Source organism: Camelus bactrianus, chromosome 19 (assembly GCF_048773025.1).
Source record: "Camelus bactrianus isolate YW-2024 breed Bactrian camel chromosome 19, ASM4877302v1, whole genome shotgun sequence".
In the NCBI taxonomy this organism is placed as follows: domain Eukaryota; kingdom Metazoa; phylum Chordata; class Mammalia; order Artiodactyla; family Camelidae; genus Camelus; species Camelus bactrianus.
Genome location: NC_133557.1, coordinates 31,540,958 through 31,559,022, shown reverse-complemented (window position 1 = coordinate 31,559,022; position 18,065 = coordinate 31,540,958). Strand labels below are relative to the sequence as shown.

At 59.1% G+C, this 18,065-nt stretch overlaps 1 protein-coding gene across 5 annotated transcripts in view; it reads right to left on the bottom strand.

Moving 5' to 3' along the window:
• Window positions 1-18,065, bottom strand: part of CDH4 (cadherin 4) — a 465,223-nt gene that overhangs the window by 114,207 nt on the left and 332,951 nt on the right. For 3 of the 5 annotated variants that reach the window (XM_074347526.1, XM_074347529.1, XM_074347528.1), the window contains one exon: window positions 2,806-2,982. In XM_074347526.1, coding sequence (XP_074203627.1) covers window positions 2,806-2,982 — 177 coding nt within the window. The remainder of the gene's footprint in view (window positions 1-2,805; window positions 2,983-18,065) is intronic. The other 2 variants (XM_074347527.1, XM_074347530.1) reach the window with 1 other exon arrangement.

The window sequence follows — 18,065 nt, the reverse complement described above, 5'->3', positions numbered from 1 at the left end:
CACCTCCCTTCCCCGCGGCGCCAGCTTAGAAATGTCACTGGCAAGGAGAATCCTCAGGAACCTGCATCCGCGGGACTCAGGAGCTCCGGCCACCTGCGCTTCCCTGCCAGATCCGGCAGGGTCTGTGCTCAGGGGAGGGGCGCACTCCCTGCTTCAGAGCTGTTCAAGTTGGACAACCAGGACGCCCTCCCTCAGGGGTGCAAACATGGCTGTGGCCTCCTGAGAAGACGCGTCGCCCGTCAACACGCCCCCAGCGCCCAGCGGGAGGCCAGCCTCTGTGGATCGGGGAGGGCCGGCTCTTCCCTGCCCCGTCACCAGCCCGACTTCTCAGCCCTCAGCCCACCGGGGGTGGGCCGGGCAGAAGGTGCGGAAGTGTCTCGTGTGCCGTCGTCCAGCAGATCCTGGGAACCCTTGCAGGACCAGGGCTCTGCCCATGGTGGCCTCCTCCCCTCGTGGTACCTGTCAGAGGCCGGTGTACAGATGGGCGCAGAGGAGGGAAATTTCACGTGTTCGTACTAATGTGGCTCCTATCTGTCTAATGTCATTAACCCGAGAAACTCTGAGAGCCAGGGCAGCAGAACACTCCAGCCGTGGCGAGACGCCTGCCAAACGTCGTTTGTGTGTACGTATCCATGTACACATATGTATGCATGTGCACGTATATATGGGTGTAAGTGTGTATGTTACACACATATATGCATATATATGTTTGTGTGTGAACCTGTGTATCTCTGTGTGTACACGTGTATATGTATGTGTGTATGCATACACGTGTGTATGTGTATATGTGTAGTGTGTGTGTTTGTGTGCGTGTTCACAGATGCACCCCTGGACTCATTGCAAACTCACTCACCCCTTTGCAGTTTGCTTTCCACCCTGAGCACATGAGAGGCAGCTTCTGGCTCCGGCGCATCCAAGACGGCTGGACACTTGCAGGAGCCCTCCTCCCGAACGGACCCCGTTTGGGGTATCGGCCCTTGAGAGCTCCAGGCCGGCCTCACCCCAACCTCCAACCCGGGCGGGCCGTTCGGGGGAGGTGACGGCTCTGGAAATGAACCCCCACCTTGGGTGACTGAAGCTGGAGGGCGGCTGTCTCTCTGGGGAGAGCTGGAAACACACTCCATGTCTCCATTACTCCCGCGACTCCCACCCTCCGCGCTTCTGACACCAGGGGTGCCACCACACCAACCCTGCGACACCAGCGGGCTGTCCTGAGGTTTACCTTAGTTCCGACGTGGTCTGCCTGCAAAGGGTGTCCGTCCTCCAGCTTAGGGCTCAGTCCCACCAGACGGCCCCCATCCCGGACCCCAGTTACCCAGTCCAGGTTGTCTGACTGACTGGCTGCAAATCCAACGTTTCAACCACCCCTCCACCCCTCCTCTGGTTCCTCTGATTTGCAGGGCACCTCACAGGACTCACAAAAGCGTCTCACCCCCCAGGCTACTGGTTTCCTACAAAGGACAGACTCAGGGACGGTCAGATGGAAGAGGGGCATGGAGCGAGGTGCGGAGAGGGGGCTTGGGGCTCCCATGCCTCCTGCCCTCCAAGGGCTCCTCTCCCTGGATCTCTGAGTGTTCACAAGCTGGAAGCCCTCCGAACCGCATCCTTTTGGGGTTTTCTGGAGACTTTGTTATGTAGGTGAGATTGATCAAATCATGGGCCGTTAGTGATTGATTCACTCCCCAGCCCCTCCCCGCCAGGAGCCAGGAGAGGGGAACTGAAGGCCCCACCCTCCAGTCACATGGTCGGTCCCCCTGGTGACCGGGCCTGTCAACTCACACACAGAGACCCGGCTGCCCTAGAAAGGTGCTTGTGGTGAACCCCCGCGGACGTCTTTTCCAGTCTTACTTGGGAAATTCCACAGGTTTCAGGGCTCCTGCCTGAAACAGGGACAAAGATCAACTATACGTTTTTTATGGAAGTCCCAGTGTCACGCGCAGTGAAGGCAGGGCGATACTCACACCACGACACTGGGTGTGTGTGGTGGGCGGCCATCACACCGGGGACCCTGCGAGCTTGGCTGCCCCCTCCGCCCCATCTCTGCATTTCAAGCACTCCCCCCACCCCCGCTTTCTGCATCGGAAAGAACAGGAAACCAGAGACTAATCAGGCCAAAGACTGAAGACGATGCCTTGATGACCCTCAGGGACCCTCCTGTCCACATGGCGGGGCGAGGCGTCCACAACGGATGGACTGTTTAATGGCATTTTCACCATCATTTCATCAAATCATCGCTCAGATTGGGTTGCAATTTTCCTTCACAGGGAAGAAGAAAATGCTAGTTGATGGCCTTGGTTATTGAAACACAACTTCAGTGAGTCCTTCCCTCCCTTGGGAAAAGCAACCTCGCGGGGGCTGTCGGGAGCAGGTGACACCAGGGAAGCAGCGGAAGGGACAGGGCTGCCCCCTGGTGTCTCAGCCTCCGTCTCAGGACCCCTGACTTTTCACCAGGATCTTCACCATTGTTCTCCATTCAGTGTCTTAGTCATCATTGGACAGACGTGTGACAAGCAGACCAAAGAAAGGGGTCCGAGGTCAAAGGCCACGGCCCAAGTCCCCACCCACCTCGTTCCACGCACCAGAGCGGTCACTTGAGGGTAACCGGAGAAGAGGACCCGACGGCAGCAGGCCCGCCCGCCCTCCTGGTTTTCCTCGGCGCTGTGTAATACTCGTGACTGAAGAGGCGGAATCTTGACCCTAGACGCCCAGCGCAGAGCCCGCCCTCTGCTCCGGGAGCAAGCCCACCGGACCCGCCTTGCGAGGTTGCCGGCAGGCCCCTCAGCCGGCCGCAGCGTCTCCACTTACCCGGACCAGCTGCTGAGGGAAGGGCCCGCGGGAGTTCTCCGGCACGTTGATCGGGGGGATGACCCAGTCTCGCTTCTGCCGCCTCAGCCCGCTGGCGCTCGGGAGCTGGGGCCATGGCATCAGCGTGTCGCTCGGAGGCGGGGAGGGGTCCAGAGCCGCGCTCTTCTTCCCCGTCTGCTGCGTGATTCGGGGGAGGGGGAGAGAGAAGAGCCAAAGAAGCCTGGTTAAGTTTCGCACAGGAAAGGCATCTGTTGAGAGAATCTGGATCCAGGGAAAGATTAGATGATGTTGGTAAAAATGGCTACGTGGTACGGAAAAAAATTCAGCAGGGCCCTCGTCTCTACAAAGAAATGGATTACAGGATTAAATAGGGGTAGAGAAACTGTAAACAAAGAAAAAAACATAGCTGACTATTTAGCCAGGAGGGTGGATCAGGGGAAAAGTCACAAAGGAAAAGGGCTCATGTTTTAATTTAAACCCTTGTCGATGAAAACACACCCTAAAAGCAATTGGTGAATGTACAACAAATCTGACAAAGGGTTAAGAGCCTCCCTATAGAAAGAGTTCTTACAAATCAATAAGAAAAAATGGAATCTTTATAACAGGAAAAAGACAAGGATAGATAATCAACAGCAGAATAAATGCAAAGGATCAACAAACGCATGAAAAGCGTTCACGTCTTCCAGTAACCAGACAGTGCGAGTTAAAGCGATGTGTCTTCCTCACCCATCAAGCTGACAAGATTAAGCCAAACTGATCCTCAGCGCTGAAGAGGCTGTTGTGAGTCTGGAGAGGGTGCTGGTAGCGGGCGTGGGGTTTGGTGTTAAACCGACCAGGTGGCTTACATTTAACGGCTTCAAAGATTCGTGTGACTTGGGGCAAGTCCCTTAATCTCTCTCAACTCCAGCTACTTTGTTTAGAAATGGGCACGGCGAGAGCAGGGGGCTGCTCCGGGAATGGGCTGGTGAGAGCCCACGCCGGGCAGGGCATCGGCGGGACTGGCTGCCGGACGCGCTGACGCAGGCGGGGTCACCACTGCTGGGACCGGCCCTCTGCATTCGACCACCGAGAGCCTCAGAAATGGTCCTCGCTTTTGACCCAATTACCCCACAGGCGGAGATCTGTTGCCATGAAACTCTCTGTGGGTAAAACCCCCTCGATAGGGATGTTCACTGGCGTTGCTTCTGTAATAATGGTACGCGAATGCGAAGCAGTGAAAATGCCAGGAAACCTCTGGACTGGAGTAAATAAGTCAGACGCTTTACTCTACGCTCATGTCTTGGGACATCACATGTCGTTAAAAGCTACTCCTTGAGACGTGGAGAAATTCACAAAATAATAGCAAGTGGAGAAACGGCACCAAAGCATTAATGCAGCACGAGCCCCTTTTTAAAGGAGAGAAAGATGGGAAGGAGGCAGGTGGGAATGTGAAGTCTGGCTTTCTCTGTCCCCAGTGAGTCTCAAGCTACTTTATTTGACTTTATTCCTGTTGCCTCTCTGTATTTCTGAATCTTACAATGTACTTGAAATTTTGTAGTTAAAAGAGCCAGCGGAACTCGTGTGCCCACGTGGCGTCTGTGCATACGTCACCTCCATGTTTATTCTCAAGGCCCCTCCCCACCCCCGCCGGCCACCTCTGCACTGTTTTCACGGTTGAAGTTCATTTCGCTCCCAGGTCTCAGAGCCAGTAGCGTACGAGGGTTCACGTGGCAGAGGCAGACTGAGGACCAGGACAGCCATGGCGGAGGGGACACAGCTGGCTGGCGGCATCTGATGGCAGGCTGGCCCTCCTGGAGAGGACCCAGCCTGGCACCAGGAGACGGAGGGCAGGTCGCAAGGCGGCGTCTGTCAGTTTGCCTCGGGCAGACGATGGTGGAACATCCAGTTTCCGCAGACGTCCAGGCCGCAGGATTCACACTCCGTGCATGGATCCCTCAGATGCAGGACGGGAAGTGCCCTAGGGAAGCCTGGGGCTTCTAACTGCTGCAGACTCTGAAACGCAGGCGCTCAACACAGCCAGCAGGTCCCACCCTCCAGCCTAGTTCCAGACCTGGTGGTCTCAGCATTGCCCTCTGGGGACAGAGAACCTTCCCCAACCCCTTGTGCAAAAAGTTGCATGGAAATAAGTTAAACACATGCAGACAGAACTGTCTAATTGATTAAAAAGAAAGTCTTCTATCCGTCCTGAGTGTCCAGACTTCAGGCTACATCAGTGGCAAAGCCAGGGGACAAGGCCCAGTCCAACGAGACCTGCCGGGACGCTCCCCACCAGGGGCCCTGCTGCCGGCCGTGTTGAGCGCCTGCATTTCAGAGTCCACAGCAGTTGGAAGCCCCAGGCTTCCCTAGGGCACTTCCCGTCCTGCATCCGAGGGATCCATGCATGGTGTGTGAACCCCTCGGCCTGGACGTCTTCGGAAACTGGATGTTCCACCACCGTCTGCCCGACGCAAATTGACAGATGCCGTCTTGCGACCTGCCCTGTGTCTCCTGGTGCCAGGCTGGGTCCTCTCCAGGTTCCTCAACAAGTGTCGCAGAGCCAGGTTCAGGACAGTCCTGGCCACGCAGCCCTGCATCCGGGACCCAGACGACTGCCCTGCACGCGTCGGGGCAGCCCGCGCCTTGTGCACACCGAGCGTTCCGCGGTCCCGCCTCAGTCCTCCCTGTGGCCGGTGCAGCAAGACGGCCATCCCCGCTTTACCAGGGAGGCAACTGGGGGACTCGGAGAGGCCGAGTCACTTCTGCAGGCCACACAGCTCACTAGGCAGAGGCAGGACTGGAGTGCCAGGGTCGGGCCCCAAGGTCGGAGCACTTGGCTGAGGGCCCCTCACTTCTGGGTTCTCTTTGCCTGTGAAGCCATATCCTCCTGACAGGCCCTCACGGCAGGGCGGTGGGGGGCTGGGCAGAAACGGACATGCCACGAGGAGGCCCCGGGGCGTCGGGGAAAACCTCAGACCCGGAGAGGCATCTCTGAGGTCCTGGCAGCATCAGCTTCCAGGCTGGCAATGCAAAGTGTCAGAGTCCCGTCCAGATCTCCTACCTCCGGGGGGCCTGCAGTGTGTAGGCGGCCCTCCAGGTAAACGCCTGACCTTGCCGGGGGCTCCTCACTCACAGGCAGTTAGGGTCACCTGCCCCAGCTCCTGCCGCAGGAGAAGGGCTGGGGGTGTGTCTGAGAGTGTCTGTGTTTAGGGCCGCCTCTCAAGAGGGGACTGGGCGGGCTGGGGGGGTGGGCGCGGGAACCACGGCCTCGGGTGCGGGCGCTGGCGGTGTGGGGAGCTCAGCGTGCCTGCCCGCTGACTCTGGGGCCCCAGAGATGCTCCCCTGAGCCTCTGAATCTCAGACGCAGTTTGTGGGGAGCCGCCCTTCATCCTCATTTGCCTTGGGCAGCTCTCACGGCGCTCATCTCCCCGGTGTTGTTTAAATAAATTGCACTTATTTGCTACTGTTTTAAAGCTGTGAGACAAACATAGTAACAAAATCTGGCGAAGATCAATGCCAGACCTGCGCTGGCTGCAGCCTGGAAGCCGCACCCGCATCCCTGGGGAGGGGCGCACGGTGATGCGGTGCCCGGCGGGGCAGGCCCGCACGAACACGCCGGCTGACTGGGCGCCTGTTACACTAATTACAGGCCGTGCCTCTGGTTACTCTCCAAAGTCTTTCCTAACAGACCACGGCTGCTGATTGCCCCCGGCGCCCCGTCCTGTATTTCTGGGTGAATGATGGTGCAGAGCTGGGGAAGAATGTGAATGTGACCTTGACGCTACTGTTCCTAAAAGTTACACACGTGCGTGTTCACAGACAGGCCCGTAGAGGCACACGTGTACATGGACACGTGCATGGGCACACTCATGCCTGTGTAGGTGCATGTGTGTGCGTGTCACATGCATGTACGCGTGTACACACGTGTATGTTTTGTGTGTCTCCCTCTGTGTGTATATCACGTATCGGCCGAGCCCAACTCCAGTGAGCAGTTGGTGCTGGACCAGCAGCCCCCAAACGAGGGGTGGTGTGCGGTGCGTGGAGGCAGACGCAGCCCCTGCACATTCATTCACAGCCCCCCACGCCTCTGTCCTGCTAGGTGAGTCAGGGTGGGGTCTGCTGGCCCTGGGGACCCCTTGGAACCCTAGCCCCAGGAAGACACGACAGATGGGTTCCTACAGGGGCGCCTGAGGGGCCAGGACAACTCAGGACGCACGTCAGCCCTGCCTGCAGAGGGAGCCTTTCCCAGAAGGGGCAGATGGGGGTGGGGGCGCGCCAGCCGCCCGGGGACACGGCTGCCAGGCACAGGCTACACAGAGGCGGATGCTCCTTCGTGAAGACCTAAATCTGCCTGCTTTTTTTTTTTTTTTAAAAAAAGTATTTTAGTGTATTACTTAATACTTTTACTTTGGTGGGGGAGAGGTAATTAGGTTTATTTATTTTGGGAGGAGGTGCTGGGGATTGAACTGGGAACCTCCCTGCTGAGCATGGGCTCCCCCACCTCAGCCGCACCCTCCCCAGCCTGCTTCTGAATCAGCTTTTGTTTACAAAGCTCCTCTCCTTTCAGGCGGCCTCCCCACTGGGCCTGAATCAGTCGTGCTCAGTGTTGGCTTCATTCTGCTGACACTGCTCTAAACTGGCGGCTTACGAGGGGAGGCGCTGCCCGGGCCGGGGTCCTGCTGCCGGGCCTGGCACCTCGGGTGTGTCCTGTGCTGCCCCTGGGCCTCCTCCGTGTGCGCCGCCGGGGGCCGCAGCCCCGTGCTCTGGGGCACAGCGGGGCTGTGGGCAGGAGGCCAGAGCCGTCTCTCCTCAGCCTGGGAGGTGAGCGGTCCCGCTCCTGAGCGAGGCAGGTGGATTGTGGAACTGCAGCCCCGCCGGACATAGACTTTCCGAAGATAAAACCACACCTCGTGCTTCGCCGCCGCTTGGGCTGGTCCCCTCCAGGGAACACCAACCCCGCACTGGCTGCGGCACGTGGCGGGTCTGGGGAGCCCAGGACGGCGGTCCAGACCCTCCCAGATCGCCTTGGCTCTGGGCTTGGGTTCTCTCCTGGCAGGTCCTCTGGGCCAGTCTCGGGCGGACGCGCCCTCTTCCCAGGGACAAGGCACAAGCGAAGCCCTCGCACTTGGAACACGGGGTGGGGGGGTGGGGGTGAGCTCAAGAGGAAGGGGAGGCGTGCGAACAAGGACCAGGACGTCTCACTGGACGGCCGAGGCCCCGAAGTCACAGGGGAGCTGCCTGACGCCCCCCCCCCCCAGGTAAGGCCCACACCGCTTTCCGCCCTCCCCCCACGCCCAGCCCGAGCCTGGACCCCAGCAGCGACCCGCCCTCGCTCCCGACGTGCTTTCACCCCGACGGCTCTGCGCCCTCCAGGCCCTGTGTTCCACCTCCCCAAGCAGGGCTGGGCCCGCCGTCCTGCTCTCCTCCTAACAGGGCTGCTCTGCGTGTCTGACTGTGAGCGTCACCAAGTGCGGCTTCCGGGTGAGGTCTCGGGGACGCCTCAGCACCGGGAGGAAGCTGGGCCATTTCCCTCGTGTCGCTATTCACGAGCGAAAGATGAATAATGCGGAACTGACCCGGGGCAGGTTTTAAATTATTGCCTCTTTTCTTCTTTCTTTTCTTAAAAAAAGAAAAAAGAGGAGAGAAAACGTGCTGGGAAGACGCTGATCACACAGCCCACGTGCAAAAAGGATGCTTCATCGTGTTTCTCTGTTGTCCCACCATTGCTCGGTAGGAACGCAGGCATGAAGAGCCAAGCAGAAGCACTGGCTTTTAAGCAAATGGGCTGACTCACCAACCACTCAGAAGTGAGGCTGAACGGGGACCATAAATAATCCAGTCTGCCTTCAACGCAGACACTCCCTGAGCGCCTTCGCGGCCATCTTGGTTTGAGGTGGGTGTCAATCGATTCGCAGTGAACATGCAGTAAACGGTGTTCACATTTCCTGGTGATAGGAGGGCAGGTGACGGGTCCCCCTGCACAGCTTCCTGACCCAACAAATTAGGCTCTGCAGGTGGGGCCCAGGGGTCGGCATGGCGGGACTGCTCCCAGGCCCCTGGGAACCCAACGTTGTTGGTGCTGTAGACGTGGGCAGAATTGCCTCCGAGACGCACGGGGGCGCTGGAGAAAGGGCACAGGTGGGCTAGGCCTCTGGGACAGATGGGCCAGGGTGGGGGACTGGGTTCCCAAGCACGGGTCACCGCAGGTGGGTGCCGGCCGCCCCTGCAAAGTGCACCGGGCCACGTGAGCCCCACCGTTCCGCTGGGAAGGTGGTTCCCCCGAAGCTGCTGCCCTCAAGAGGCGACAGGGATGCAGGAACTGCTTCAGATCCCGTGCGCGTTCCTAAGCAGCGCCCAGGAGCCCTGAGCTGTGAAGACGCAGCCCCAGGTGGCAGCGCGACTCCCCCCACTGGCCGCCCCACGCGGTGGTCGGGTCCTGGCTGACCCTCCTCAGCACCTGAAACTCCTCCCACTTCGGAGAAGACAGCATGAGCGCAAGTCCTCCTGATTCGAGAAAAACTAAATGTACGGGGAAAGTTTCAGGTCGCTCCCCGAGGGATGTGGTAGCCAGGCGGGGTGACCACCGACGTCTGAGAGGAAGCCTCTTAATCAGGGCGCTGGAGGCCTGCGGGTGCGACCGCGGCTGTCACTGCCCAGGACGCAGCTCCCTGGGGAGGCGCCCTGCGCCCCTGAACGCTGAGGGACAGGCTTCTTTGGCGGCAGAAGCCCGGGTGCAGTTTGCACGAGCAGGTAACGGGAGAGGTGCAGGGCGGCAGCAGCGAGCTGCGGGTTCTGGCGCCCCTGGTTTCCCTGTTCTCTGGTCTCCAGTCTGGGCCGTGTGCCCGGGGCAGCTGCCCAGCCCTTCTCAGCGTGGTGAGCACGCGGCTGAGGGACGGGGCCTCAGGGAGCCGCGCCTGCACCTGGCTTCCCGAGAGAGGGGCAGCGCTCACTGCAGAGCTGGGGATAGGAAGCTCTCGGGATGGAAGGTTCTGGGAGCTCCGACGCCCGACATGAGCCCCGATGAGGCCGCAAGTGGCCGCTCCTTCACCAGCACAGGTCCGCCGGCCACGCCTCGTACCGGCCACACCTCCCGCCGGCCCACAACTCGCAGGGCACCGAGCGGAGGCCCGTGTGTCGCCTGGCACCTCTCTTCCAACTAGTGTCCAGCCTCTTACGCATAGAGTGACCGACATCCAGTCTGAGAGTCTCATCTGACCATCCTGGTGGCTCCCACGCTGGAGAAGCAGGTGGCCCACCCCAGCCGTGAAACACGACATAGTGCCTGGTGTTCCAGATCGTGGATTCCGTGGATCTGTACTCGGATGGAACCCTTGGGGAACGACGTCCCTGTCTGCACTGCGAACGAGCACTGGTTACGTTGGAACAAGGCTGCAAAAGGCTTATTCCCCAAACAGCACTGTCACGACTCTGCTCTCTGTCTCGGATTCACCTGCCTTCCTGTCCTCACTGCTTCCTTACAGCTTTGGGTTAAACACACTTTAATAAAGGAAATAGCGGCCCCTGCCCCACTCCCCGAAACGTCAAACCTAGGGCTGGTTTTCACTGAGGATAATTAGATTCATAAGAAAAAAAAGAGTCACAAAAATCTATAGAGATAGTTCATTCCTCTGTCTCCTAGCTCCCTTTCAATGTACATTTGAAAAATGGCACATTTTGTTTGCCTGCAGGCATGTATATTTAAAATATTTAACTAGGGTTCTGTCTGCGGCCTCCTGGCTGGTTTCCATGGTAGCTAAGGACGGACAGAATAAAATGGTATTTAACAAACACAAAATAAAACAACAGAAAGACATCTTCGTTCTTCACCAAATGGAGCATGGGTGCCATTCTCGATAAACATTTGCCAGAGTTCGGTTCTGAAAAGGCACTTAGTGGACTTTTTTTTTACATCCAAGACACTAACGGGGAGACCACTGCCCTATCTGTCCCCAGAGCACTGTGGTATTTCTTACTTCTGATCCCTTCGAAGGCGGGGAGACCATTCTGAAAATTCCCATAAAAATCACGCAAAGAAAGGTTTCCTGAGTGAAACGGCACGGCCAAGTCCTCACGCCTCTTTCCGGAAGCAGAGCCTCGGCGCCAACACTTCTGCGCCCGCGCACCGGACAGCCAGGGCGGGAGGGGCTGGCTCCGAGCTCACTCACACCTGGGCAGGTGGAGGTGCTCGAGGTCCCCTGGCTGGCCCGGGCTCACGCAGCTGTGACGGGGGGCTGGGGTCTGAACTCAGACCGTGCTCCTTGGCCCCTCTCTGCTCCTCGGCTCGGAAGGGGGAGCGGTGACACAGAGGGCGGATGTCACCCGCACGCCGTGGTCCTGACACCCACCGCCACTGCGCCCCAAGCAGACGGGCACTGGACGCTGAGGGCGGGAGCAGCCCTGGGGAACAGCCGAGACAACCTGTATCAACCACATCGTCTTGCGGGAAGGTTTCCTGTTCTTCCTAAGCAGCGTCAAAACCACATTTCTCTTAACATATCTCAGAACACACCCCCTTGCCCTCTTTAGCATTGCCTCCCCTCAAAAATGAAGACACAAGACAATGCTCCCATCTGTGTGGCACCGAAGCAGGCAGGGCGCAGGTGAACCACAGCAGCACGGATGCGTGCATCTCTGCTTCGTGGGCTGCGCTGAGGATCGCCGTCATGCACGGAAAATTGAGGAGGCTCCAAAATGTTGGACAGGCCTCCCCACCTGTGTGTGTGTGTGCTCCACCCGCATGAGCCCGGCCAGGTTGCTCGGCCATCCTCGCCCCCAGCACAGCAAGGGCGCCCAGCACCTGAGCGGCTCCCCCCGCCCCCCCCGTCACCCCCGTCCTGGACCAGGGTCTCTGCATGTGGAACCAGGGCAGCCTCGGGCGGTGGGGGGCATCCTGTGCATTTGCAGGTGTGAGCGCACCCCTGCCCCACCCACTCGATGCTGGAGCACCCCCTCCTCCCACAGTGACAGCCCAAGCTGTCTCTAGGCTTCTCCCGAACGCCCTGGTGAGAGCTTGCTCTAGGGAATCAAGACAATGATGCTTTGCTAGAAACAACTTAAAGGAAACTTTTTACTCTTGGGCTTACAGGAAAAAATGCAATCACAGAAAATGAAGTCAAGTTAGCAAGTTAAGCCAGAGTGTAGTACTTTCTTCCGGAGTTGTTGGTGGTGGGACTGCGTGGACGCGTTCACATGGGTGTCAGTGAGTTTGAGAAAAACGGTTGGTCTCGGCGGTGTGGGTGCTTCTGGAAGACATCGGTGAGGATGAGGGTGGGCGTTTGACGACACCCAGGCTTCAGCTGGGCTTCAATTCCATTTCCTCTCGGAAGGTCCCGGGGAGGCTCCACCTCAAGAGGGACTGCTGTCCACCCAGTGCCGTGGGTGCGGGATGGGCCCCACCAGCACCCGGCCAGTGGGGGTGGGGCTCACAGGTGCTCCTGTCCCTGCTGGGGGCTCTTTTCGTGGCTGAATATGTCCGTGACCACATCGCTTTTGTTTTCAACATCTTCAGAAACGAGAAGTTTATTTTTAACCGAATATCAAATGGGCACCAGGGCCTTGGATGGAACCACACAGCTGTGCACCTGGGGAACCCGGTTTAGGTTTTACTTTCAACAACTACAGGAGGGAAGCTCGGGACCCCTCCCACCTCCCACTTCCTGAGGGGGGTCCCCACAAGGCACCCAACACACATGCGCACACACTCACGGACACACGCACGCACACGCACTCACACCTGTACGCACGCGCACCAGCCCCTATCATGAGCTACAGGACCCGACTGGGACCAGATTGATGCTTAAACCTGAAACCCCGGAGGATGGGCGGGGGACAGACCCACCAGTGCCCGTGCGTCGTGCAGCCCCCATGCCCACAAGCACACGCGCCCACTGAGAGGTGGCAGGTGGTCTCAGCTCACTTGCCACCAGGAGACACGTGTCCCCGAGGACTGGCCACCTCCCGACCCCACACCCAAACTTGGATGGAGGACAGGAGAGGCCTAGGCTGGGGAGGCCCTGTGACAGAGCTCGGCCTGCAGGCGGGGACATCGAGGTCCAGCAGGAGGGAGAGCGTGAGCTCTCCATTTGTGACTGAGGCTGAGATGGGAGCAGCTCAGGACGTCTTCCGCAAGAGGAGGTGCCAACTGCGTCCGGTCTGAAGGAACAGCGGGGGTTGAAGGGGCAGCAGGAACAGGTGCAAAGGCCCTGGCGCAGGAGGGAGGCAGGAGAGCGGGGCCATGCCGGAATCCTGGGCTCCGCCGTCCCCATGAAGGGAGCAGGGCTGTGGGGTGACGGCCAGGATGGGCGGAGCTGGAGGGTCTCCCTTCTTTCCTCCCTTTCTGCGCCCTGTTGCCAGGCTTGCCCTGCTCTGGAGGGTGTGGGGGAGGTGGTGCAGGAGAGGCGAGGAGAATGCTGGAGGGTGGCCCCGAGCAGGGCTGGGCGGGTCCTGCAGGAGTGGCAGGTCGTCACCCCAGTAGGAACATGGGGGCAGAGCCGTGGATCTGGGGGGCGGGATGGCCTCCTGCCCTCCGATGCTTCTGTTTTTCCAGGAAAAGGAGATGCTGAGGGTGGGGAGCTGCTAGGATCCAGGAGGCGGCAGGACGTCCCGGGGCAGGGACTGGACAGTAGCCAGAGCACAGACAGTGAGGGATGATGGACCCCTGAGGCAGGAGAGGGAGTGCGGCCCGGTCACTGGAGGCCCCCATCCCACCGAGCAAACCAGCCCTGATCAGCACCCACTCCCTGCCCCTCCCACGCCTGAGGTGGCGCAGGAGCGGGCTGGGCGCCAGGCTGGGCTCCATGCTGGCCAACCCCGTGTGGCTGCAAAGGCAGCCTCCCCCCCTCATCCTCCACCCTCAGCCCTCCTGGGGCCTCAGGCGACCCTTCAGATAGATGCAAATGTTAACCAGGGGCTGCCTGGCCCTCCCTGTCCCCTACCCCACCAGGGGTTGGGGAGGTTCCCTCTGTCAGATGCTGGCTTCTTGCATTTCAGGTCTCAACTCAGATGTCGCCCTCCTGATGCCCAGGACAGAGCGGCAGCCTCTGCCCTCTCCCTGGCCCAGCCCCCTGATGGGCACCCCCACCCTAGCCTACCCTGCGTGCACCCTGTGGCTGCAGCTCGGTGGTCACATCAGATGCCACCTCGTGGGACTGGTCCTGGCCGTGTCCTCCCATCTTAGAACAGAAAGTGTCCAGCGGGGACGTGCAGTCTTCACTCACCCAGTGACCGAGGGAGCATCTGGGTATCTTTCTGACTCGCAGGACCCAGAGTCCTAGGAGGACACCCCACGGCGCACGTTGTCCTGGAGGCTCCTTGGTGATCGGAACGAGGCGGGGTAGGATCTGTGCTGCCCTCCCTCCCCCCGGGCTGGCAGTGGCCCCTCCTTCTCATCCCCTTTGCTCCCGATCTGGCCTTGGGAGGCCTCATTCCCTCGTCCCTCTTCAAGTCTCTGTCGAAGCAGCGCCCCCCACTGGGACAGTTCAGAGGGGTGCTCCTCTCCCTGGGCCATGGCATCTGGGCCAGCTGCCGGTGCCCCGTCACCTCTCCTCTGCAAAAGGAAGCCAAGGCCGTCTGCAGCTGGAAACGCCGTCCAAGGGGGGCCTTATCCACCGCATTACTCCCGCCTCCCCCAGAGCAGCAGGCGGCCGCGCCCAGAGGCTGCTCTCCAGAACCACAGGAGCTGCACCTTCCGTCAGTTAGAATAACCCCTCGTCCTTCACGCCGGCAGAGTTGAGAGCTGCAGTTGGTCTGGGGATCTCTGCTCCCCACCGAGACCTGTTACTGATCACCCATGGCGGTGTGGGGCTGCCAGGCGGGCGTGGGACCTCGGACGCTGGAAGGGTGGCAGCCTCCTTCCCAGCCACGCGGGTCCTTGACGAGGAGAAGTAAGCACACCTGTCCCGTCCCCCAGGCAGTCACGCCTGCGCCTGAAGCAGGCCCACGTGGGCGGCACCGTCTGACCTTGCAGGAGTGGCGGTCATTATCACTCACTAACGCGGCCGCCGTCCTCCCAACGTGGGCAGGTGCCGTGGGCTGCGGTCTGCGAGCTTGCCGACCGCACTGAGGTTTGTTTCTTGGGGGGTGCTGTTTCTCAGTCACACTGAGGTCATCTTTTGGAAAAGCATATAAGAGCCATCTTGCCACTTTCTCAAGACGCACACTCCATCACTCGGGCTCCACCTACAGACCTTCTGGTGTTTTCTCAAGGGGACATGGAAAGCCCCGTGGCCCCTCTTGGGTAAAGCTCCCGAGTCGGCAGTGGAGCGGTTCAGGCACGGGCATCAGCGCTCTGGCGCTCACAGAGGCGGGCGATGCGGGGAGGCAGGGCACGGGGGCTTTCCTCCCGTGGCCAGCCTTCCCCTGGGGGCCTCGTCACCAGGTGGACATCAGGAATTGTTTCTCAAGCAAACCTGCTCCATTCCAGTGTCCTGTAGCCAACCTGGGCGTCCGTGGTAACACAATGGGCTCCTGCCCACTCGCGGGGGCGGAACACGAGGAGGGGGTGATGGGCAGCGGGGCTCGAAGAATCGAGGTCTTGGCCAGATTTGTCCTTGCCGGGACTGGAACCCCGAGCAGCAGTAAGAAGAGGACTTGAGGCATCTGGAGCGCTGGGCGGGGGCCCAGCTCTGGACTCACATTCCGCCGTTGGGGGCTTCATAGTGGTCTGTCTGCACCCTCCGGGCTTGGGTGCCCATCTCCGCTGGAAGGCACTGGCCACACCCCTGCAGACTGAGTGTCCTAGAGCCACAGAACCAAAGCACCACAGCCTGGGGGACGTCCCCAGCAGGTGTGCATGGTCTCAGCTCTGGAGGCCAGAGCCCGGGATCCGGGTGTCTGCCGGGCTGGCCTCTGGGCGCCGTGTGGGAGGGGCTGGCTCTGTCCTGGACCCTGGGGGTGGCCGGCAGCCTCTGGCTCGTAGAAGCATCACCTCACCCTCCATCTTCATCTGCACACAGAATTCTGCCTGCGAGTGTGTCTGTGTCCAAATTCCCCTCTTAATACATTCACCCGTCATGTAGGATTCGGGCCCAACCTAAGGACCTTACCCGAACTAATGACATCTGAAAATCCAGTCCCATTCAGAGGGACTGTGCATTAGGACTTCAACATAGGACTGCTAGTGGGCAAAGGTCAGCCCAGCCGCCTGGGAGGCGGAAACTCCAAGGAAGGACATGCTCCAGCCCCTGGGCTCTGACCGCGGCGCGGGGGCCGGCCGTGACTGCGGCGCAGGGGCCGGCTGGGTTTGTCACTCACAGATGCTGACGCACCATGAGACCCGATATTAGCTTCATAAACAACAGTTCTTTCTTGCAAAGTGTCCCCATGGGTCCCACTGACACTTCAAAGCGCTACTGCAGCCAGTCTGATGACGATGGTGCGAGAAACTCCAGCTCCAGTGTTTACCGTTGGGCCGAAATACTGCTCCGACTCCTCGGGGGCGATTCAGCACTCCCGTGGGAAATATGTGACCTCATTTGCATTTTCTAATTGAATTGCTATCAGCTTTCCTGCAAGACTGAGCACAAAAAATGTTCCTCCAGATCCCAGCCCTGCTCGTACCATGCACAAAAAGACCGCCTTTAAATCGTTGCTGAGAGAGGAAAGGCAAAGAGAGAAGTTGCCAGGTTTTTATGGTTCACCTAACTGGGAAGCCGGCAGCTCCGCCAGCTCCACGGAGAGTCGCTGGAACACGGGACAAGGGCGGCTGCGCTTGGAGGGACCCCGACACGGGAGAGATGAAATTTATGGAACCGGGAAATGCGGGGGTCCCCCCGCGCCCGTCCTCCGGGGATTTGCTTCAAGGCTCCTTTCAGTAAGGGTTTCTCGGGACTTTGAAGGAGGCCCTTTGTGTTTTTAGAACCTTCAGCCAACAGAACTCCCGCTCACATTGTTCCCCTCTGAACTCCCCGCCTCTCCAAACCCAGCCAGGAAGCCTGCCACGTGCATTAAAAAACAAGTTTTAAAATTGTGACTTAGAAAGGACATGTGGAAAAGTGCTTCAAACAACAGTGAACAGATGCAGAATGATCAGAGAATGAACACCTGCCCCCAGGCTCCCCCACGTCCCGCAGGGTCCCCGCCCAGCCTCCTCAGAGGCCCCGTGTGCGGTGTGCACCCTGCCCCGCGCATCCACGTCTGGACTTCCCGTTTGCGTCTTCCTGCCCATGTGCCTGTCCTTCCCCCTCCTCACACGTCTGCTTCCCCAGAGCATCACTCCCTGTGTCTCCTGCATTGTCCCGTTCGTCCTGCACGCTCAGATTCACAGTCCGCCTGGGGCTGATTTTGGGGTGTGATGTGGGGCAGGGGGTCATTTCAGTGTTCCCCTGAAGGGTGCCCCACTGGCCCAGCATCTCTTATGGAAAGACGGTCCTCCCTCCACTGTCCTAAGCAGGGCTTGGCAAACCTTTTGTCAAAGGGTCAGATAGTTACATATTTTAGGCATCTCAGGCCAAGAAGCAAAGTCGAGGATATTAGCATAGGAACTTACACAACCACTTAAAAATACAGAAGCCATTCTTAGCGTGCAGGCTGCAGAGGCAGGTGGCAGGTCAGACGCGGCCTGTGGGCTGTCGCTGGCTGGCCTCTGCGGCCAGTACCACTCAGAGAGTCTGGGGTTGGCACCGGGTGCCTTTGACAAGGTCCGTCAGGTCGCATACGTGCAGTGGGCGGGCTTTGTTGTGTAAAAGTTAAACCTCCGTGAAGATGCTTTTGTAAAACATCGAGTATGTTTTCTGGGCTGCCCATTCTGTTCCTTTTGTTCTGCAAGCTAACAGCACCACTTTAATTGCTGTAATCCAGCGCTTCTCGATGGGGGGAGCATTCGGCAGTGACAGGAGAGAGCGCTGGTTGCAGATGGGGGTGGGGGTGCTGCTGGCTTCTAGCGATGGCGGCCAGCGATGCTGGTAAGCATCTCACACTGCACAGGACGCCCCGCATCGAAGAACGATTGGGCCCCCAATGCCGACGGCGGTGAGGCTGGCGGACGCTGCTGTGGTTTACTCGTCTGTCTTGATGTCTGAGCACCAGGGCCTCCCGTCTTTGTGCTGTTCCAGGCTACTCCTGGCCCTTTGTACGTCTGTCTAAAAATTTAAACTCAGACCTTAACCCTTCTACAAACAAGCAAAGGAAAAACACGCTGGGGTTTTTCTTGGGAAGGGGCTGAATGTATAGAAACATTTCGGTGGGACTGACATCACAACATTAAGTTTCCTAAGTTAGGAGCAGGGCACGTCCCTCTATTTTGAAGGAAATTTTTTGTTTTGTTTTGTTTTTTGGGGGGAGGGGAG